This window comes from Clarias gariepinus, chromosome 23 (assembly GCF_024256425.1).
Source record: "Clarias gariepinus isolate MV-2021 ecotype Netherlands chromosome 23, CGAR_prim_01v2, whole genome shotgun sequence".
Classification (NCBI taxonomy): Eukaryota; Metazoa; Chordata; class Actinopteri; order Siluriformes; family Clariidae; genus Clarias; species Clarias gariepinus.
In genome coordinates this window covers 23,871,787-23,895,921 of record NC_071122.1, presented here as the reverse complement: position 1 = coordinate 23,895,921, position 24,135 = coordinate 23,871,787, and the positions used below count along the sequence as shown (strand labels likewise).

The 24,135-nt window shown below is 43.0% G+C and overlaps 2 protein-coding genes across 2 annotated transcripts; one reads left to right on the top strand and one right to left on the bottom strand.

The window, feature by feature from the left end:
• Positions 1-3,813: 3,813 nt before the first annotated feature.
• Positions 3,814-11,680, bottom strand: traip (TRAF-interacting protein). The gene is made up of 15 exons (XM_053484608.1): positions 11,441-11,680; positions 9,482-9,589; positions 9,279-9,336; positions 9,089-9,175; positions 8,758-8,797; positions 8,546-8,673; positions 8,147-8,241; positions 7,937-8,050; positions 6,797-6,884; positions 6,615-6,704; positions 6,377-6,465; positions 6,086-6,241; positions 5,841-5,988; positions 5,654-5,704; positions 3,814-4,285 (listed from the first exon to the last, which is right to left on the bottom strand). The coding sequence occupies exons 2-15, from the start codon at positions 9,577-9,579 to the stop codon at positions 4,169-4,171; spliced, it is 1,359 nt and encodes a 452-aa protein (XP_053340583.1). The 5' UTR covers positions 9,580-9,589; positions 11,441-11,680; the 3' UTR covers positions 3,814-4,168.
• Positions 11,681-11,877: 197 nt separating this feature from the next.
• On the top strand, positions 11,878-19,493 carry mon1a (MON1 secretory trafficking family member A). Its single transcript, XM_053484607.1, has 6 exons — positions 11,878-11,958; positions 13,972-14,164; positions 14,292-14,681; positions 14,790-15,555; positions 18,574-18,721; positions 19,286-19,493. Exons 2-6 carry the CDS (start codon positions 14,035-14,037, stop codon positions 19,424-19,426), a joined length of 1,575 nt encoding a protein of 524 aa, XP_053340582.1. The 5' UTR covers positions 11,878-11,958; positions 13,972-14,034; the 3' UTR covers positions 19,427-19,493.
• The last annotated feature ends 4,642 nt before the right edge of the window (positions 19,494-24,135 follow it).

Genomic DNA, 24,135 nt, shown 5'->3' with positions numbered 1-24,135 from the left:
GGCATCGCACTCATGATGCTGATTCACTGCACGGCGATGGTACAAACAACATCAGCATCCACTGCCACCTCTACTGAAAAACCAGGAAGTCAGACCCCATTGTTGCCACTGACATGGTTTTCCGGCGGCCCCTCTACACCCCCACTCCACCCCCCGCCTCGGGTCTAATGAAAGCCCCTCATCCTCCTCCTCCTCCTCCCCTTTTGCACGGTTCGCATGCTCTTCTGGCTCCGTCCCAGCGCGCTGCCATTTCCCCACGGCCTGAGAGTAAACACTCGCCCATCTGCTTTTTACACAGACCAGAGCCACGGACCAGCAACCAGAGCCAGATGTGAGAGCAGGAAGTGGCATTAGCTCCGGCTCCCAGCATGTTCGTCTCCTGTGAGCGCCGAGATCGTTTCTGATCAATTCTAATCTCACAGTTAATTGTCTGTGCAACACATTCCCACTTAGTCCTCTCTCTCATAACGTTAATTAATAATAAATGTTATTAAATGAAGCTCTGACAATTATCCACCAATCAGAATGGAGAAGCCAAAACCTCTCTTCTATAAAGCCAGAGGTATTTCTGTAATTTAATGCTTCTTCTTCTTTTTTTTTTTTTTTTACCTTGTAATGTCTCTGGGGGGACAAAAAAGAAGCACTCTGTCTCTCTCTTTTCTCTTTAAGAGCTTCCTGAATGAGATGGACACGCCAAACATAATTAATGATGTGTGTGTGTGTGTGAGTGGAGAACAGCTGTGAATACAGCCATTACAGAACCTCATTAATGGTTCAAAATGTGTGTGTGTGGGTGATTTTTTTAAAATTATGACACAAGCTTAGAAAACGTATTAAAGAGAACAGGGGATTAGGAACAATACCGTACCAAGACGCAGCTTAATGAGAGAGAATAATGCAACGTGAAAAACATTAATACATTTATCAAAAAGTTTATGCAACTTCAGAACATTTATTTCTATCCTGAGTCGCATTAATTCTCAATGGGGTAACAGTCTGGGGACTCTGTGGGGGCCAATCCATGTGTGGCAACGATGTCTCATCCTCCCTGAAGCACTCCTTCACAATTCAGGTCAGATGAATCCTGGCATCGTCATCTTGAAATATGTGCCGTGCCATTAGGAAAGAAAAAAATCCATTCATGGAACAACATTGTGATTCAGTACATTCAGATGGTCAGCTGACTTCATTTTATTGCCCCATAATGTTGCTGAGTCTAGACCTGAGTAACTGAAGCAACACCCAGATCATAACACTGTCTCCAGAGGCTTGTACAGTAGACACTATGCATGATGGGAGCATCACTTCATGACCATCACTTCTTACCCCCTGACACGCCCATCACTCTGGAATAGGCTCACTTTGGAACCCATCAGGTCACATGACCTTTTTCCATCACTCCAAAGTTCAATCTTTATGCTCACTAAAAAACAGAGGGCCTTTTTTCGATTAGTCTTACTGATAAGTGGTCTTCTCAAGGCTACACAGTTGTTTTGTCCCAATTCCTCAGTTCTCCATATGGAAATGCTCTAACTTTCACTATTAAACATAGCCGTGATTCCTACTGTTGTTTTCTATGTTGTTTAGGTGATCTCCCATCACGCTCATTCAAGATGTTTTTCGGCCTCATTTCTTCATCAAAGATGATGGTGCACCACTATCCTACTGGGTTTTAATAATGCGGTCTACAGGTCTTAGCCCAATTATAGTAGTTTCAGCAATCTCCTTGGTTGCTTTCTTTGCATGTTCCTGGACAATGAGTTAACCCTTCTGAAACAGAATTACATCTTTGCCCCAACCACAGGATACAGGGATTGAGGGGTTGCTGGAACCCTTCCCAGGAAGGTCAGGGTACAAACTGGGGTACACGCTGGATGTGGTCTCAAATGTTGTTTTTTACAGTGGCCGTTCAGCAAAGGAAAAACCTCCTCTGTTAAAAACAGTGACGTGGAAGACGACACTTGCTTATTTAGTTCATGTTAGAATGAACTGATAGTATTTGCACATTGTAACGTCACTGATGTAGCATCGCCGGGTTGTTTGGATAGTTCGCTTCATCGTCCCTGTTAAACAGATTTTTTTTAAATATTCCATGAGGGGACATATTTTGGTTTGTGTCAAATAATGGCAAAGGATATTTTCCCCAGTTTTCCAAGGGAAAGGCACGTCCCGCTCCACTCTGTCCTTACTAATCATCACTCCTCCTGAAACATAACCAAACCAAGAAATAAAGGTTTGGTTGTGCAGGACATGACAGTGTACAGTATTGTGCGAGTTCACATTCCCAGCTTAAGGCTCAGTTCACACACATTACCATGAACTAGTTCACAAATTTGAAAAAGCTTTTTTTTTTTTTAAAAGGTTCAGGTGGAAGCAGCATGGTGTAACACACAGTGTGTTCTACACCACCTGAGAGGTCTGATTCACACCTGATTCACTCTCATCTCTGTCTGGTTTGACTAAAGACATTTGGTAATTTCTTTCTTCAGCTCACAGAACATTTACGAGACACCCCATCCGGCAAAGCTCATCAGTACCAGTTCACTCGTTACTCGAAAGTCCACTGGGGGCTGCCTCCATTTTTGCCCCCCAAAGTGAGTCAACCCCAGTAGACCACCATGTTAAAATGTTCAACTTTACAACAGAAATAAGCATGTTTACAGCCTGGTACAAAAAAAACTAAAAAATTTGGTCCCCATAACTAGATTTCCCCGTTCATGACAGCTGTACAGGGGGTGAATATTTATGTAACTCATCAGTTACTCAAAACAATACTCAAAATATATTAAGCCTTAACATTATGCATGATTGTTGTGTGGCGGATTTAAGTAACAGCCGCAGTGCTGGTGTCGAAACACTAGCTGTCGGCTCTACATCACTTTAGCTAACTGCATGTAGTTTACACGAGGACGACGTAATGTTACTGTATGAATGAACTTTAGCCAGCTTAGCGATTCAGCTAAGCTAAAGACAGGCTAGCTAGGATGTGGTAGCCGAGAAGATGATCCAACTCCTATTGATCCGACTTCCAAACGACTCGGTGATTGATCTTCTTTACCTGCTAATGGCCGGAAGTGTTTTTTGATATAATAACCAATAAAATCTCATCAAAAGACATCAAGTGCTATCGTTTTGGATTGCAACTCGAATTAAGTGATCATCTCGTACACACAGCATGAGGCGACGGAGTTTCCCCTAAACGGAATAGAAGAAATAAACATAGAGAAGTCACATGTTCAAGGTTCATCCCAAACCCAAAGATCCAACTCATGATGTGAAACAGGGAAAATCCACTGAGTTAGAGATTTCCAGACAGATTTCCTAATCGTGGTGATGAGCATGGAACAACCTGGTCATATCTGACCTACAGTAGGTTTCTGAGAATTCATCTCCCTGGACTTTTTTTCAGTCCTTCTTCTGATGCCTCACCAAGTCGAGGTGGAATGTCGGAAATAGTTCTGGAATTATGAAATAATTGATAAAGTGCTGAATCATCGTAAACGCTTAGTGAAGTCTCCATGTGTGTCTTCTAGCAGGGTATTTCACACACACACACACACACACACACACAAGAAACCATGAATCAATTCTCCGGCATTCCCAAATTTCAGTGAGAATACCCAACAGGCTCTCAGCGCCGTCTGCTGGCCAACACTGGGAAGTGCAAGAACAGAGCTGAAGGTAGGACAGGGTGAAGACGCGGGCGGCGCTAGACATTTTGTGACACCACCCTTGACGAAGGCAACCCTTTTCTACCCCTGCAGTAGCATTTTCAAGCATCCCGTGTCCTTATTTACCCCACCACACACACACACATTTTATCTACATTATATTATATGATGCACCAAGAAATCATAAAACCGCTTAAAACAGAGCATAGAAAACAAGTAAACTACAGTTTTATTAAGTCTCACTCTACAGCCGGATTAACTATGACTCGAAAATGTACACACATTCAAGAGAGTAAAAGAACACGAACAAAAACAAATGCACAGATAAAAGATCTGACAGGAAATCTACACAATTATTTAAAAAAAACACATCAAAAATAAATATAACCCGTTTATAATAAAACTCCAGCACGCTCTCGTCAGTTTCAGTCTCAAGTCCACATGAAACGTCAGGTGATGAGTTTCTCTCTCTCTCTCTCTCTCCGTGGGGTCAGAGGTCACTCCAGGAAGCCGTCCAGCGTGGTGAGGCTGGGGGCGAGTTTGCTCGGCGGAGGCCTCGACACTTTCTTGCGCTTCGCCCTCATGACGAGCGGCCGGATCTCAGCCAGCGGAGACTGACGCACATGGGTCAAGGAACACATCGCTGAGGTCGTTACACACGGGTTTAATTCTTCTTAAACATTTCAGAAATGAAACAGTGATGAGTCGCAGCATACGTGTAGCTTCCTGATTGTATTTATTGTAATCGTGACCTGTTTATACTGAACTTCCAGCCTCCTGACACACAGGATGAGTGCAGATCAATCCCTGCTCTTCATTATCACCCACATGAGGATGGGTTCCCTGTCGAGTCTGGTTCCTCTCATGGTTCTGTCTCATCATCATCTCAGGGAGTTTTTCCCTCAGCACCATCGCCCTCGGCTCGATCATCAGGGACGATCTCATCATTCTGAATCTTTCATGTTTTCCCTGAGAATTTAAACTAATTTCCCTAATTTTCTTTTGATTCTGTAAAGCTGCTTTTACGTTCCATGTCCCTCTAGCTACCTTTATTTTCAGCTTCAATTCTCGGTCGGTTTTTATTCCTCCCATTTAATTCTCTTCTTTTTTGGTTGTTTTCTTTCTGTTTTTATTTCCTTGCAAGAATGACCGTTGTTAAAAGAGCTATACAAATAAAACTAAACTGAATATTGACTTTTTTCTTTTCTTGTTATTAATTTTCCAGTCTGTTTTTCCTCTTCCATGTTTCTTTACTTTTGCTATTAAAAAAAAAAAAAAGTTAGATCTTTTTTCTTCCGTCCATGTCCCTCTAGCTACCTTTATTTTCAGCTTCAATTCTCAGTCGGTTTTTATTCCCTAATTTAATTCTCTTCTTTTTTGGTTGTTTTCTGTCTGTTTTCATTTCCTTGTTTTTGTTTTATTCATTCTTTTCTTTTTTTCCCCCACTTCAGTTTTTTGTTTCTCTCCTTCTGTTTAATCACTTCTATTTTGTTTAGGTTATATTTTGCTCTTTATCTCCTCTTTTTTATGTTAATTCTTTCTCTTTTTCGTACTTGTGTTTAATTGGTGCTCGTTAAGCTTCATAATCTCCATGTGGTGGCACTGTTCACTCACTCACTCCCTCACTCGTCATCATCGGTATCGCTTTATCCTAGGGTCGCGGGGGCCTGGAGCCTGTCCCAGGAGACTTAGGCACGAGGGGGGTGGGGGGGGGGGATGGACCACCCTGGACAGGGTGCCAATACATCACAGGGTACACACACATACACACACTCATTCACACACACTCAGGTAATCTGGCAACTCCAATTAGCCTAATCTTCATGTCTTTGGAGTGTGGGAGGAAACCGGAGTACCTGGAGGAAACCCACCAAGCACGGGGAGAACACGAAAACTCCACACACAGAATTAAACTTGGGCATTGAACCCGGACCCTGGAGGTGCGGGGCGACAGTGATAACCACTACAGCACTAAAGGATACAGGCTGGATGAATTTGGTTCGTCCCCCGAGTCCATCGTAGCCTGTCCTGACCTAAAACACACACACACACACACACACACACACACACCAGTAAAATATTACTGTACAAACACAAGTAACGAGTCTGCATCCGTGTGTGTGTGTGTGTGTGTGTGTGTGTGTGTGTGTGTGTGTACGCAGGTCTTACAGCTCCAGATTTGCTCTGTGGGTCGAGCATGCTGCCGAACATCTTCTTCCTAAACAGCAGCGAGTTCCTGAACACGGGCTCCTCGTCGTCTTTGGGGTGGTGCGAGATCTTACCCCTGAACGTGTTCTCGCAAGGTTTCGACGACGTCCTACAGAGCCACAGGTGAACATCAGCGTTAATCTCAGCGCCACTTTAAAGCAGGAATAACATTCGTTATAAAAGAGACACGGAGACGAGACGCTCACGTTGCCGGATCGAGGAGCATCTTCTTGGAGGGGTTGGCCGCGGGTTTCTTCTCCACCTGCTCGGGTGTGGTGATGTCAAAGGTCATGTTGAGGTCGATGTCCTGGCTGTCCGAGGGCCGGTGCAGGCGTGGGCACTTGAGCTCGACAGGGGCGGGGCTGAGACACAACCACAGACACGGGTGAGACAGGCACTCAGGGTGGGCTTAATGTAGATGTGTGTGTGTGTGTGTGTGTGTGTGTGTGTGTGTGTGTGTGTGTGTGTGTGTGTGTGAGAGAAACGTCAGAGCGAACCTCTCGAACACGAGACGGCTGATGGCCTCGTTGGTGCGTGTGGGAGTGCTCAGGGTCTTCTGGAGGATCTCCACTTTCTTCTTCAGACTCTACACACACACACACACACACACACACACACACGTCAGAACATAATGTAACACATAACGTTATATGAATGTATTATAGTCCTGGATTAACAGTGTGTGTGTGTGTGTGTGTGTGTGTGTGTGTGTGTGTGTGTGTGTGTGTGTCTCACTGTGATCTCTTTATCTGAGTTGCTGAGGTCGTTCTGAAGTGCCTTCATGTCATCCTTCACTCGGTTCATCTCTAGTGTAGCTTTCTGCAACTACACACAGACACACACACACACACACACACCATTAGTTTCCCATTCATAATGTTCTGGAAGAGTAGAGTCGAGAAGAGGAAGAGACGTACCTTGTTATTAGAGGAGAAGAGCTCCCTCTTGAGCTTCTCACACGTCTCGTTGGAGCTCCGCAGGCTCCCTCTCAGACTCTCATACTCTCTGGTGGAGCGACAGAAAGGGAGACGTGTGCAGAGAGAGAGAGAGAGAGAGAGAGAGAGAGAGAGAGAGAGAGAGAGAGGTTAAAGAGTTAAAGAGGAAGTGAGAGTGGAGATGTTACACACACACACACACACACACACACACACACACACGCTGTGATTAACACGGGTCAGTTCGGGGTTAACTGGTTCACGCCGTTCATTATGAATGGAGCTTTACACGTTGTGGAATATCGTTTAAAAGCTCTCTATAGTGTAGTGTACAGGACAGACCATAATATTACCACGTTTACTTAATTTAATTGCTGTAGAGCCATCAATCAACTGATTCATCCATCCATCTCTAATCCAACATGTCCATCAATCAACTGATTCATCCATCCATCTCTAATCCAACATGTCCATCAATCAACTGATTCATCCATCCATCTCTAATCCAACATGTCCATCAATCAACTGATTCATCCATCCATCTCTAATCCAACATGTCCATCAATCAACTGATTCATCCATCCATCTCTAATCCAACATGTCCATCAATCAACTGATTCATCCATCCATCTCTAATCCAACATGTCCATCAATCAACTGATTCATCCATCCATCTCTAATCCAACATGTCCATCAATCAACTGATTCATCCATCCATCTCTAATCCAACATGTCCATCAATCAACTGATTCATCCATCCATCTCTAATCCAACATGTCCATCAATCAACTGATTCATCCATCCATCTCTAATCCAACATGTCCATCAATCAACTGATTCATCCATCCATCTCTAATCCAACATGTCCATCAATCAACTGATTCATCCATCCATCTCTAATCCAACATGTCCATCAATCAACTGATTCATCCATCCATCTCTAATCCAACATGTCCATCAATCAACTGATTTATTCATCCATCCAACCTGTTCATTCACCCATTTTATTAATCTTTCCATTAGACTGTATATTTATCCCTCCATCACACACTGCACCCCACACTGCACGGTCAGGCCCATACATGGTGTAACAGTGTGTTACTGAAGGCTGCGTGATGTTACTTTTTCAGCGAGATGCAGTAGATGGAGAGCTGCTCCACAGCCGACTGGCCCACGCCCATGTCTGAGATCATGGCCTCCACCTCAGCCCTCTGACCCTGCAGCACCACGCCCAGGCTGGAACACACACACACAGATCATGACCGATTCACACATTAGACACATCATTAGGAACGCTCCTGAATCAAGTAAACATTAGTGTCGAACATGAACCTTTCGTATGTTTTCATTTTGACGCGCAGCCTCTTAGCCTCCTCTTTAGCCGCGTCGCTCTCCCTCTGCTGACTCTCCAGATACTGCATCTGCTTCTGCAGGGGGGTTAAACAGAAACACACATCTTACACACACACATCAGCACCAACGCTAACCACAAAATCAGGCTAGCAGTGTACACACACACACACACAATGCTCCCAAGTGGTTGTCATGGTAACCTGTTTCTTGTTTAATCGCTTCAGATTGTGACATTTTATTCCCCTTTATCCTAAGAGCTCCCTCTTTCATTATCTCTCTGAACACTTCTCCACCTTCTCTCTTATCATCAATCCCTTTTTCATTCATCCCCGTCTCTTTATTCCTCTATTCGTCTCTCCCTCATCGTGTCTCTCTTACTCTCAGAGTGGTGCAGAGCATCTCCTTCTCTCCGATCTCTCTCCTCACTCGCTCCAGGTCGGCCCTCTGCTTCTCGATCGTCTCCTTCAGTGTCTCCGTCGCTTTCTGTTTCTCTCTCCAGTCTCTCTCTGAAACACACACCGTTTCCCAGGATGCATCAGCGACACAGAATCGAAAATGCTGAAGCACTTTCTGGGGAAGGACACGCTTACCTTTTTCACATAAAACTACTTTCATCCTGTCCAGCTCGTTCTGGAAAATAAATAAATAGAATAAAAGCGAAGTGTCAGCATGCGTGTGTGTAAAAATTTACAGGAAACCACACAATACCACCACTGTACCAGCACTGTACCACCACAATTTACTTTGAGTAAAAACACTTCATGTCTTCACTGACTTCTGTTTTCACAAAAACACACAGGAAATAGACAAAATTCATGGCTCGGAATAATCTAAATCCTGATCATGATGACATCGAGTCTGACGAAGACGCCCATTCCTTCAGCAGCGCTGTAAGCACATGCCAAGTGTTTAACCTCTGACCTGTAGGCTCTCGGGGTCGGCGGCGGATCCCTCTTCATCGGGCGCGATGTCAAAAAACAGCTTACTGATGATGTGTCTCGTGCTGACCTGAAGAAGGACGCAAAGGACACATCACACAAATACGTGCCAAAAAATGTTTTTCAATAACGTGACAATAAAGCAAGCTTTGTGTACACACATATACACACACCTGTTTCCTGCACTGGGGACACGTCTTCGTGGGAGCCGACTGGAACCACTGAAGAAGACTTCAATGGAAAAAGACAAGATGAAGAGACAGATCTTTAGGAGGAGTGTAATTAATATATATATATATATACACACACACACACACACACACTCAGCATGTGAGACGGTCTGTAAGGTAAGACGTGCTCAGGTGTGTTCTCTCACCATGCGTAGTGGAACGTGTGACCGCAGTGTATCGCTGCCACGTCTCTGGTGTGGTCGAAGTAGTCCGAGCAGATCGTGCAGTACGCACGGATAGGCATGATGGAGCAGCTGAGAGGAACACACACACAAATATTTATTCACAGTATACACACACACACACACACACTATATACAGTCGTGGGCAAAAGTTTTGAGAATTATATAAATATTGGACATTGGAAAAGTTGCTGCTTAAAGTTTATAATAGCAATTTGCATCTACTCCAGAATGTTATGAAGAGTGATCAGATGAATTGCATAGTCCTTCTTCACCATGAAAATTAACTTAATCACAAAAAACCTTTCCACTGCATTTCATTGCTGTCATTAAGGGACCTGCTGAGATCATTTTAGTAATCGTCTTGTTAACTCAGGTGAGAATGTTGACGAGCACAAGGCTGGAGATCATTATGTCAGGCTGATTGGGTTAGAATGGCAGACTTGACATGTTAAAAGGAAGGTGATGCTTGAAATCATTGTTCTTCCATTGTTAACCATAGTGACCTGCAAACAAACACGTGCAGCCATCATTGCGTTGCATAAAAATGGCTTCACATGCAAGGATATTGTGGCTACTAAGATTGCACCTAAATCAACAATTTATAGGATCATCAAGAACTTCAAGGAAAGAGGTTCCATTCTTGTTAAGAAGGCTTCAGTGCGTCCAAGAAAGTCCAGCAAGCGCCAGGATCGTCTCCTAAAGAGGATTCAGCTGCGGGATCGGAGTGCCACCAGTGCAGAGCTCGCTCAGGAATGGCAGCAGGCAGGTGTGAGCGCGTCTGCACGCACAGTGAGGCGAAGACTTTTGGAAGGTGGCCTGGTGTCAAGAAGGGCAGCAAAGAAGCCACTTCTCTCCAAAAAAAACATCAGGGTCAGATTGATCTTCTGCAGAAAGTATGGTGAATGGACTGCTGAGGACTGGGGCAAAGTCATGTTCCTGATGAAGCCTCTTTCCGATTGTTTGGGGCATCTGAAAAAAGGCTTGCCCGGAGAAGAAGAGGTGAGCGCTACCATCAGTCCTGTGTCATGCCAACAGTAAAGCATCCTGAGACCATTAATGTGTGGGGTTGCTTCTCATCCAATGGAGTGGGCTTACTTACAATTTTGCCCAAAAACACAACCATGAATAAAGAATGGTACCAAAACACCCTCCAACAGCAACTTCTTCTAACAATCCAACAACCGTTTGGTGAAGAACAGTGCATTTTCCAGCACGATGGAGCATCGTGCCATAAGGCAAAAGTGATAACTAAGTGGCTCGGGGACCAAAACGTTGAAATTTTGGGTCCATGGCCTAGAAACTCCGCAGATCTTAATCCCATTGAGAACTTGTGGTCAATCCTCAAGAGGCGGGTGGACAAACAAAAACCCACTAATTCTGACAAACTCACAGAAGTGATTATAAAAGAATGGGTTGCTATCAGTCAGGATTTGGCCCAGAAGTTGATTGAGAGCCCAGTCGAATTGCAGAGGTCCTGAAAAAGAAGGGCCAACACTGCAAATACTGACTGTTTGCATAAATGTCATGTAATTGTCGATAAAAGCCTTTAAAACGTATGAAGTGCATCACAGAAACAACTGAAACAAAGATCTAAAAGCAGTTTAGCAGCAAACTTTGTGAAAACTAATATTTGTGTCATTCTCAAAACTTTTGGCCACGACTGTACACACACACACACACACAGTATATACATACACACACACACACACACACACACACACACACATGTATATGTATATATACATACATATATATATATATATATACACACACACACACATATATATATATACACAGTATATACATGCGCGCGCACACACACACCTCGGTTTCTGATCAGAACTCAGATAAAAACACATCACGTGATAATAATGATTGACACTCCTACACACACGTTATCTTTGTAATGATGTCTCTTACCCCGAGATTGACTTTAATGATTCCGCTGTTACACAAAAAAACGACTTTATTCGAATCTATTCATCATTTCGTGTGTTTCTGTTTTGTCTTCCGTGTCGCGCGCTCGCTTCAAACGTACTGTCTCCGCCTCCTTGCGTATTTACGTCATCAAAACGCGACTCTCAGATAGCCGCGTCACTGCGGCAAAACATCTGCTATACCTAAAACAGTTTTGGCCTCATGGGTAAAGAACCCTGTACACAAGAACGTCCGAGACTCGGTGTCCCAGAGACGACGGTTCGGTTCGGTCCATGCCGGTATTCAAAACAAGTCCCGCCTTTTGTAAGCTACGATTGGCTAATCAGTCAATCGTACTGGCTTTCTCTAATGCTATTGGATACTAGGATTTGTTGTCCAATCAGAAAGAGGTCTGGAGCAGGCAGAAAGACGGAAGTTATCTGAATTTGGATGTGGAGAAAAAAAAAACATAATAATGGAAGCGAGTCGGCAGGGCTAAAATGGAGACCGCGTCAGTAAAGGTAAAATATTCCCCTACTTGGATGATATTTATTTTGTTTAGACGAGGTAATTTAATTACGAAATCGTACATTAGGTGATAAGTGTTAGCGGTTATGGCGACAGGAGTTTATTTGGTACTGATGGGTAGCAGACATGGACAGGCAGCATAAACATGTTCTGATTTAGTTTATATTTAAAAATGTTCATCTAAATTATATTGATAATGTTAATTGAAATTTGTTATTAAAAAACGTTTGGTGTGTAATACTCCACCAGTGACATTTGGACTGAATGATAATGATTTATTGATAAGTGGATCTGACTGAAGTACATGTGCTGGAACTAAACAACTCGCTGACTGACTGACTGACTGACTGAACAACTAGCTGACTGACTGACTGAACAACTAGCTGACTGACTGACTGACTGAACAACTAGCTGGCTGACTGAACAACTAGCTGACTGACTGACTGACTGAACAACTAGCTGGCTGACTGAACAACTAGCTGACTGACTGACTGACTGGCTGAACAACTAGCTGACTGACTGAACAACTAGCTGACTGACTGAACAACTAGCTGACTGACTGAACAACTAGCTGACTGACTGAACAACTAGCTGACTGACTGACTGAACAACTAGCTGACTGACTGACTGAACAACTAGCTGACTGACTGACTGAACAACTAGCTGGCTGACTGACTGACTGAACAACTAGCTGGCTGACTGAACAACTAGCTGACTGACTGAACAACTAGCTGACTGACTGACTGACTGGCTGAACAACTAGCTGACTGGCTGAACAACTAGCTGACTGACTGAACAACTAGCTGACTGACTGAACAACTAGCTGACTGACTGACTGACTGAACAACTAGCTGACTGACTGACTGACTGAACAACTGACTGACTGACTGAACAACTAGCTGACTGACTGACTGAACAACTAGCTGACTGACTGACTGAACAACTAGCTGACTGACTGACTGAACAACTAGCTGACTGACTGACTGAACAACTAGCTGACTGACTGACTGAACAACTAGCTGACTGACTGACTGACTAAACAGCTAGCTGACTGACTGAATGACTGACTGAACAGCTAGCTGACTGACTGACTGACTGACTGAACAGCTAGCTGACTGACCGACTGAACAGCTAGCTGATTGACTGACTGACTGACTGAACAGCTAGCTGACTGACCGACTGAACAGCTAGCTGACTGACTGAATGACTGACTGAATGACTGACTGAACAACTAGCTGAATAATTGACTGACTGAATGACTGACTGAACAACTAGCTGACTGACTGACTGACTAGCTGACTGACTGACTGACTAGCTCTCTAACAAACCGTTGACTGACTAAGTAGCTAACTGACCTGACTGACTAAGCAGTTAATTCCATCTAACTGACTAGCTAACTGATTGACTGAGTAGCTTCCCAACTGACCAGCTAATTAAATAGCTCTCTAACAAACCACTGACTGAATAAGCAGCTAACTAACTAAAAAAGTATTAACTAACTAAATAGCTCTCTAACAAACCATTGACTGACTGACTGACTGAGTAGCTATCTGGCCTGACTGACTGACTGACTTGACTGACTTAGAAGTTAATGCCATCTAACTGACTAGCTCACTGATTGACTGACTAACTAAATAGCTCTCTAACAAACCACTGACTGACTAACTAGGTAGCTAATTGACTGACTAACTAAGTAGCTAATTGACTGACCAAGGAGATAACTGGCCTGACTGACCAAGTAGTTAATGCCACCTCACTGACCTGACTGACCAAGTAGCTAACTGACTATCTGACTGACCAGCTAGCTGACTGACTAATTAATTATATAACTGACTGACTGGCTATCTGATTAACTAACTAGCTAACTAAATAAAGAAATACCTCAACATAATATAAATGTATATAAAAAAGACTAGATTTTTGTAAAGTAGCTAATTTTTTTTAGATTTTTATCACCTTTAAATTTACAATTTATAATTTCTCAGTGTTTTCTAACTGTAACACAGTGATACTTGTGCTTCATTCACCACTGGAACATCGAGTCTTCTCTCCCCACGACATTGTCCAGCATGGCGGCCGACGTCCACAGTAAAGGGGTGACGTGGGACACACCGAACGGGAACCTGGCCCCGGTCGAGCATCCCTCCAACAGCAGATCGGAGAGCCCGACTCCGGGGCTTGTAGAAGGGACAGAGCCAGGTGAGACACGCACATACGCTTTGCATGTCCTCAGGAGTCTGTCTGAACTGGAGATGGCTGGAGGTGCAGTAAAACCCTTGTCAGGCTACAGTTGTGAGGTTTGTGTGTGTTTGTTTGTGCTCCTCAGGCGCGGGTCAGGAGCGAGCCATGTTCGTCCACACTCAGTCTTTTGAAGACCTGACGGCCGACGTCGAGACGGAGGTGGAGGAAAAGGAGGAGGAGGTACAGCAGGAAGAAGATGAAGCAGACGGAGGTGTAGGAGGAGAAGGAGAGGGATCGGGCGCTGTAGAGGAGCCGAGACAGGAGGTGCAGGCTATAGTCCGGGAGAAGGAGGAAGACGTGACGAGCGAGGCGTGGCGCTCGCACAAGAAGCACGTGTTCATCCTGAGCGAGGCGGGGAAGCCTATTTACACACGCTACGGCTCAGAGGAGGCGCTCTCCACCACCATGGGGGTCATGATGGCGCTCGTGTCGTTCGTAGAAGCCAATAAGAACGTCATACTCTCCATTCACGCAGGTCATCGCCACATTCCAGTGCATCGTAGAGTTTTAATAATGAGCGTTAAACACAAAGCTCTGACTCCTGTATTGCATGTTTTTCCTTTCCTTTTTTTCTTCCCCTCAGACGGTTTCCGCGTGGTGTTCCTGCGTAAGAGTCCGCTGGTGTTGGTGTGCGTGTCGCGCTCGGGTCAGTCGGACGGCGAGCTGTGGCGCGAGCTCCACTACGTCTACTATCAGATCCTGAGCCTGCTCACCCTGCCTCAGCTGCAGCGCGTCTTTCAGCACCGTCAGAGCTACGACTTGCGCCGCCTGCTGGCCGGGTCGGAGCGCGTGACCGCGGGGCTGCTGCGGCTGCTGGAGACGGACGCGGGGCTGATGCTGAACGCCACAATGAGCCTGCCGCTGTGCAGCACCACGCGCAACATCGTCTGCACCAGCCTGCAGGCGGCCAGCTCCAAGAACCTGGTCTTCTCCGTGCTGCTGGCCGGGAATCGACTCGTCGCTTTGATCAGGAAGAAGGAGCAGCACCTCCACCACACCGACCTCCACCTGCTGTCCAACCTTGCCGCCTCGTCCTCGTCTTTCAGGCAGGGCGAAGGCTGGACGCCCGTCTGCCTGCCCAAGTTCAACGCCTCCGGCTTTTTCCACGCGCACATCTCGTACCTGGAGCCGGCATCCGATCTCTGTCTGATCTTGGTCTCCACGGACCGAGAGGACTTCTTTAACCTGTCGGACTGCAAGCAGCGCTTTCTGGACCGGCTGAAGAAGCGTAACGCCTACCAGCCCCTGTTGGACGCGCTGCACTCGCCTACCTACCCCGTCTCGCAGGTGGGCATCCCCGAGCTCTGGCACTTTGTCTACAAGTCCAAAAGCTCCGGGCTTTACACCAGGTAAGAGTTTATTTAAAAAACATATACATATATACTGTGTGTGTATATGTGTGTGTATATGTGTGTGTATATATATATATATATATATATATATATATATATATATATATATATATATATAAATATAAAATTAAAAAATATATATTTCTTAAACACAATCTTGCACCACAGATTTATTTATTCTTTCAGATAAAATTCAGATTGTAATGCTTTGGTGGTCGTCATTGTTTATATTTATATTAATGTTTTGTCATTTGTGTTACAGAAAAGGAAAAACAGATACAATTATACAAACAAATTAATAATAATAATAATTCACAGTATGTAATGCTTTTTTGAGTCCAAAAATTTTGAGGTATTAAATAAAAGATTTAAACACGACTCTCATAAAGCATGTCTGCTTTTATAAATAATTTAACTAAAACTTGATGAGATGTTTTTGTTTTTTTTTAGTTTAAAGTTTTTTGTATGGTTGTTTTATTATTAGTAGATTAAATAATTAAAATAAGACCATGTCTTTACTTAAATATTATAAAAGGTTATTATACAAGGGGTCTTCTTCTTCTTCTTCTTTGTCTTTCGGCTGTTCCCTTTCAGGGGTCGCCACAGCGAATCATCTGCCTCCATCTAACCCTATCCTCTGCATCCTCTTCTCTCACACCAACTAACTTCATGTCCTCTCTCACTGCATCCATAAATCTCCTCTTTGGTCTTCCTCTAGACCTCCTGCCTGGCAGTTCCAACCTCAGCATCCTTCTACCGATATATTCACAATCTCTCCTCTGAACATGTCCAAACCACCTCAATCTGGCCTCTCTGACTTTATCTCCAAAACATCTAACGTGGGTTGTCCCTCTGATTAACTCATTCTTAATTCTATCCATCCTTGTCACTCCCAAGGAGAACCTCAACATCTTCAGCTCTGCTACCTCCAACTCTGCCTCCTGTCTTTTCTTCAGCGCCACTGTCTCTAAGCCGTAGAGCATCGCTGGTCTCACCACTGTCCTGTACACCTTTCCTTTCATTCTCGCTGATACTCTTTTATCGCACAACACACCTGACACTTTTCTCCACCCATTCCAACCTGCCTGTACCCGCCTCTTCACCTCCTTTCCACACTCCCCGTTGCTCTGGACCGTTGACCCCAAGTACTTAAAATCCTGCACCTTCTTTACCTCTGCTCCCTGTAGCCTCACCGATCCTCCTGTGTCACTCTCATTTACACACATGTATTCCGTCTTGCTGCGGCTAACCTTCATTCCTCTGCTTTCCAGAGCATACCTCCACCTCTCCAAATTTTCCTCCACCTGTTCCCTGCTCTCGCTACAAAGCACAATGTCATCTGCAAACATCATAGTCCATGGGGACTCCTGTCTTACCTCATCTGTCATCCTGTCCATCACCAGAGCAAACAAAAAGGGGCTTAGAGCCGATCCTTGATGCAGACCCACCTCCACCTTGAACTCTTCTGTCACACCTACAGCACATCTTACCACTGTCTTACAGCTCTCATACATGTCCTGCACCACTCTAACATACTTCTCTGCCACTCCAGACTTCCTCATACAATACCACAGCTCCTCTCTTGGCACCCTGTCATACGCTTTCTCTAAATCTAAAAAGACACAATGCAACTCCCTGTTACCTTCTCTGTACTTCTCCGCCAGCATCCTCAAAGCAAATACTGCATCTGATGTACTCTTTCTAGGCATAAAACCATATTGCTGCTCACAAATGCTCACCTCTGCCCTTAACCGAGCTTCCACTACTTTTTCCCACAGCTTCATTGTCTGGCTCATTAACTTTATACCTCTATAATTGCCACAGCTTTGCACATCTCCCTTGTTCTTAAAAATTCTACAAGGGGTCTTCGAGTCAAACCGGGACTTCACGCACAGTATACGATCGATGATGTGACTCTTAGACTCCGTCCACACGAAGCCGGTGCGTTCCCTATCCGATCATTTTTTTTCGTGAACACGGCGTCGTCTCAAGAAATATCTGCGTACACACGAAACCACTGAAAACGGTGTAGTATATATGCCAGACCAGTATGGGGCGCTGTAATTCTGCCATAAAGATACACTATACACGGAGGAGAAGACTTTGAGCATGCGCATAACCTTGCGCGCTGTATACAAACCAAGATGGTGTTGTCCATTATCGCTTGTTGCTCATAACAGTTGCATAGAAGCAATAGATTTTGCTGTAATAAAGCTAGTAGGCTGAATGAACACAATCATGTTGTCCGCCATTGTTGTTGTTGCTGTTACGTGTGACGCAGCCGGCACATGATGTGATGACATCATCGTTTTACAAAATATACGGATTGGCCGTACACACGAAGACGCAAGGGTGTCGTTTTCAGATTTATCCACTTTGGGACCCGGTTTAAAAAAAATAGCGGTTTCAGTCTCCTAAAACGCCGGATCCGTGTGGACGAAACGCCAATACGATAAATAATGTATATACGTATACAGCAAAACGCGTCTCCGTGTGGACAGGCCCTTAATTTGATTTGAGAGAACTTTTTACCTTGATGGTGTCCAAGCACTAGTGAAACACTGGGATAAGTGCATTAGTGTATCAAGAGATTATATGGAGAAATAATGGAAATTTTTACTCTTAGAACTGTGTTCTGTACCATCAAAAGTCCCGCTTTGACTTGAACACCCTTTATATATTTAGCCCTCAGACGTGTAGCCCGGATGGTGCCGAGCGATTATTCTTATAACTGTTATATTTCCGACGTCTGGCGTGAGAATTACACCTTATAAATAAACTTCATTGCACCTCTGCTGGGCAGAAACGTCACGCTGGGTATCAGCAGGGGGGCAGATTTTACACCCACTCGCACTAACTTGCACATTTACTTCACACTCACCTTTAAATACTGCTTAGTGTTTTAATACGCTGCTGATTGTGTGTGTGTGTGTGAAATCAGCCTTGTCAGTAAAACTCTGAGTGGCTGTCGATGTGGTGTGTTGTTGATAATGTGTGTGTGTGTCTTGCTGTTAGCCCGGAGTTTCCTGTCCCGTATCACACCGCGGAGGAGCAGGAGAGGCTGATGGAGCTGTACCGGTACCTCCACAGCCGCCTGCACCACCCGACACGACCCCTGCGCTCCATCTACCGCTGCACCAACACCGAGAACCTGCTCGCCTGGGTGAGAACGCACACAAACTTCACACACGTTCACAAGACCTGATCAAAGCAGGTCAGGCACTAAAATGTTTCTTTCATATCGTAATAAAAGTTGTGTGTAAAAGTCTTAGATTTGTAGAATGAGATATAAGCAAGCAGATAAAAAACGACAAAGAAGCAGTATCATCGGCTGTGTATGTGACCAAATAAAATTTTTATTTGAATATAAAAAAAAAACAATCAAATGCTCGATACCGTTTAAAGATTTGAAACCTATTTTTAATACGTACATAAAAGATAACTGCCAATTAAAATGGGATCAATATCTAAATAACAAACTACATGGAATAAACCCTTACGGCTGTAGCTTTTGAATATTTTAGTAATCGAGTAATCGGATAAAATGTACTTTTGCTTAATTAAACAGCAATGTAAAATATTTAAGAGTTGAATTTCAAGCTCTCAGTATGATGCTCACACCACCACGCTTCAAATTAACCCAATGTTGGGAACTTTCCATAATCATTATCTTGATTTTTTTTTTTTCTTTTTTTTTCTGCTTTATGTACCCTGTTCTCCTCTTTAGTCCACCAGTGGCTTCGAGCTCTACCTCTGCTTCAGCCCTCTGGCTACAAAAGCCCTGGCCGTGTCAGCCGTGACTAAACTGCTGAAGTGGATCAGGAAGGAGGAGGATCGTCTCTTTATTCTCAACTCGCTCACATATTGATGCGGAAGGACTGTAGGGGGCGCACCAGCCTCCTGTAGGCCACGCACACGCACACACACACTCACACACACACACACACACACTGGATTAGGGAGCTAGATCACATGCTGTCTGCATCAGAGAGGTGGAGCGTTTCAGGATCGGAGGAAAGTGAGCCGTATGTGACTCGGATATTTATCACTAAAACCTCAACATCATCAACAACAGAATATCGTCCACACGGAGCCTAAAAAAAAATAACAACGCCAACATGCAATTAAAGAAGCGGTGTGTAATAACTACTGCTTTTACGCTTCTCATAACGTAACCTAGGACGTCGCTAGTTTTTGCCCGAAACTACACGGTCGTATTCTCGGTTGCCAGGAATATACTTTTTCAAACCAATGTGTTTTTTTTTTTTTGTTTTTTTTTTTTTTGTTTTGTTTTGTTTATGAGCAGTGCCATAGAAGAAACATCTGGATTCCATAAAGACCCGTTCAGCTTCTGGTTCTTGGTTGTGGTGGTTGAATTGTTTTTAAATGTTGATTTCTGTCAGCTTTGATTTAAGATATATAACCAGCACCACTGCTTTATTCCACCAAAACATTATGTAAAGTTTCCCTCAGGCTCCAAAACGTCTTTAAAAAATAGAGTTTTTGAAAGCTTAAAAAGTTGGAAGCTTGATGTGACCCATAATGACAGTTTGTTTTGTTTCAAAGTGGAACGTTTCTGAATGGGTTCTAAGAAAAAATATATATATAATAATAATAATAATAATAATAATGTTGCCAGCGGTCTCCATCTCTTTCGGAGATGTTTTGCAGCTTCTAACTGTGTGTCTGTGTGTTTGGGAACAAAGCCAGGACGTTACGCTTTTAGAGTGACGTTAATACTTTGTATTTGGAAATTTGTACTGCTTGAAAACTTGAAGCACAAAAAAAACATGAGGAGAGAACAGTTCTCTGTGTGGAGCTGCACGTTAGCCAGAGCGCTAGTACCGAGTGTTAGATACTGAACACCCTAAAGATGTGTTTAGAGATTTGATTCTTCACTGGTTTTCACGTTGTTGAATGGATCATGGCTTTAAGGAAGAAACTCCAGTGGCGCAGATCAGTCAGGGTGTGATTGATGAAAATATTTGATTACGCTTTACGACTTTTTTTTTTCCTCCCCCTTTTCTAAGCTCCACCTGTAAAATGTTATATAGTCTAATTTTGGATGTTTGCTTGTGACTGTAAATACCTTCTTTTAGTTTTAGAAAAAAAAAATCATTACAGAGCTTTAGTTTATCAGAAATCTAATCTGGACCTTTAGTCCCGGCTGACTGACTCTATTTAAGGAAATGAGTATAAATTTTTTTATTTATTTTTTTTTTCCTTTCAGTTTGACACATAACGACTAATATCAATAACTCTTATTCTTAAAAAAAAAGAAGAAAAAAAAAGACCGGTCACTGTTCTGACCTACACTGACTTGTCGAAACTAATGTTTTGTAGCAGCAGAGTCACGATGACGTCACATCTCAGAAAGATCTTCACATTTTCACTCAGTTCAGTAACTCCATATAAAAGACACCAAAAAAACACATTTATGCTGTTTCGCCTGAAACGATCAGCTGAATCTCAATCAAATGTTTTTACTTGAAATGACTTTCATTCGATGCAATAACACACTTAAGTTTGCTCAAAGGCATTATCGATGGAAAATGCTGATTTAATACTAATCTCTACTCATAATGTGATTACTGTAAGTGTGTGTGTTAATGTTCATGTCACTCTAGACCTTCTCTGGATAAGTATAAAAAGCTGACGACATTTGCGATGTTGATCTGCATAGTTTCATTGCTTTAGGGTTGGGTTTGCGTTTTTTTTTCCCTTGTCCCTTGTTAAGGAAAAAAGGACTGGAAGTTAACTCCGCCCCTCTTTAGTTTCAACGAGGGGATCTCGCTCTTAAAAAGAAAAATGATCATGTACCGCACCTTTAATTAAACATTCCCGTACAAACTTGTGATATTAGGATCCTTTTTAAAATCAGGTGTGACGTCAAGTGAAAACACTGACGAGCGCTAATCTGAACTTTAGTACGAGGATGCGAGGTGTTCCACTGTATGTTTGCATTTTTTTTCCTCCTCTTGTTTATGTGTAGAATGTGATTAAAGTCTCCAAAAATCTCACTCATTTCAGGAGTTCTGATCCTAGCGCATGTTTTGTAAGTTCCTGATGTACCACTGTCTTATAAAACGACAATTCAAACCAGCACGATCTGAATATAACGTGGTCATTTAAAGGTTTTAATGACGCGATTAAAGAATTGTGACGTCCTTAAACGTCATTCCTGTTCATTTTTTGTCATTTTTTCTTTTTGTTTAAACGAAACTGTGAGTACGAGCCTAGGAAGATAAAGTTAGATTGTTAAACGTCATGTACGCAATAAAAGTTTGAAAACGGTTTGCGACAAATCTATGCACTGTTCTGATGCAAATAATAGTAACTATTGTTATGATTCTTGTTATAATATAATATTCTTGCATCCGTCTGCCGATGATGATAAAATTTCTGTAAAATGTACAAATTCGTCAGTGTTTTGTCCGTAATCAAGCTTTCGTACGTTGTGTCTTCGCTCATCCGCGAACACTAAAGCATCCTCACATCGCCACCTTCTACCATATATAAGTATTGTGATTCTCCAAGCATGTGATATACTGCGCATACTCACTCAGGAAGCCGTCAATTCCTTGCCTTTCCCGTTCACGCAGGAAATGCCGTCCGATCTCATCAGGCTCTGATGCGCCGCTCTGCCAGCTGACCGTATTGGATGAGCCCTGATTTTGAGCTTGATGAACTTGACTGTAAACAGATGTACATCACCTCCTAGACAGTGTGTGTTTGTAAAACTTATACACGTGTTAAACTGGCAGCGTAGACTTGAGAGACTTCTCAAGATGTGTTTGGTGTTTTTCTTATTTTCTCTTTCCTTTTTTTTTTAATACGATGTGTGAAACATTCCTTCGAAGCAGGGTTCAGGAGATTTCCTCATGCATGAGGAAGCTAATTATTGTCATGTAGCGATGCAATACGATGCTTTAAATACATTTCTAGGCTTGGGGAAACTATGAGGTGTGAGGTTATTATCGATTATGTCTTATTCGCACAAATGATTAACTATAATGTTGCAATGTATGTAAATTAACACAATCAATAAAGTCCTATTATATACAGAATACAGAATTGTGGTATTCATCACTGTTGTTTAATCTTAATTGGTCTTTCTTGTTGTTGAAAAAGAAAAAAACCTAGCCTTTTGTAGTTCTAGTTTTGTATTGGTGCTAGAGAGAAAGAGGACGCATGGGTAATTACACCGCTCTAATATAATCCCCCCCACTAGTCCACTCTCACTAGTGCTTGATTTCCATCAAGGTAGAAAGTTTTCTCCATGGTCATACAGGTCATACGTTCGGAACCCCGGCCTCCCAGGAACTCCTTTTAAAAACTTTTCCATATGTAGAAACGGCTGTTACTGAGGTCAGGACTTTATTGTGGATGTGGCAATAACTCCCAGCCGAGTTCCTGTATAAGTGGTGTTGGAATGATTGTACAGTTTACACAGACAGATGCGTCTCTTCCTCAGGTAAGCAACGTTGATTACTTTCTATGGATCAGGACTCTCCCTGCTGCATTCTGGACTAACTGAAGCTTGTTTATGCACCTAGTTGAACCAGACAGTAAAGTGTTACCATAGTCCAACCTAGAGGTGATAAAAGCATGAACTAGTTTTCTACATCATTTAGTGACAATATATTCCTTAACTTAGCATTCTCTCACCTCAGAAATATTGCCATCTTGGTAATATTTTCTACATGAGCTTTAAATGAAAGACTAGAATCTATAATCACACCGAGGTATTTTACTGTTGCACTAAATAGAACATAAAGGCCATCTAAAGTTACAGTGAGATCTAAGTTTGATGTCTTTTGGACTGTGAGAGGAAACCCATCAAGCACAGGGAGAACATGCAAACTTCATGCACCCACACCACTGAGGCGGTAATCGAACCTTAGACCCTGGAGATGAAAGGCGACAGTGAGCCACTGTACTGCATGTTAGTGTTATTAACCTTTAAACATGTTGATTTTGTGTTAAACAAAATGCCAGTCACTGTGCACACAGTGATTCTTCCTTACTTCTTTTGTATTATTCTATCCCTTTCTCTCTCTTCTTTTTAACAAAGAAAAAAAGCATATTGCTCTGCGCAAGATTGCATTGTTGGATTGAGACTATTACTATATTTATTTATATTAATTATACTATATTAAGCACAACAAAGTACTTCTATGCATATAGTTGTTCTTTCTCACACTTTTTTCGGAAAGGAACGTAAGTGATCGTTAGACTGCAGAAGCAGATGGATCTCTCTCTCTCTCTCTCATATATATATATATAAAAGAGAGAGAGATATTTATGGATATATCTATCCCCAACCCTTCATTCATCTAGGAACCTCTGTAGTCCAATGCTAATCATTTTATTTATTCTCATTTTGTAGTGTAGTAGTACCTCTAGTTAACATTCACAAACTATAGGCAATTTGGGAACTCCAATTATCCTAATCTGCATATCTTTGGACTGTAGGAGGAAACCCACCAAGCACGGGGAGAACATGCAAACTCCATGCAAATAGACCCAAGGTGGGAATCGAACCCGGGACCTAGAGATGCAAGGTGACAGGGCTGA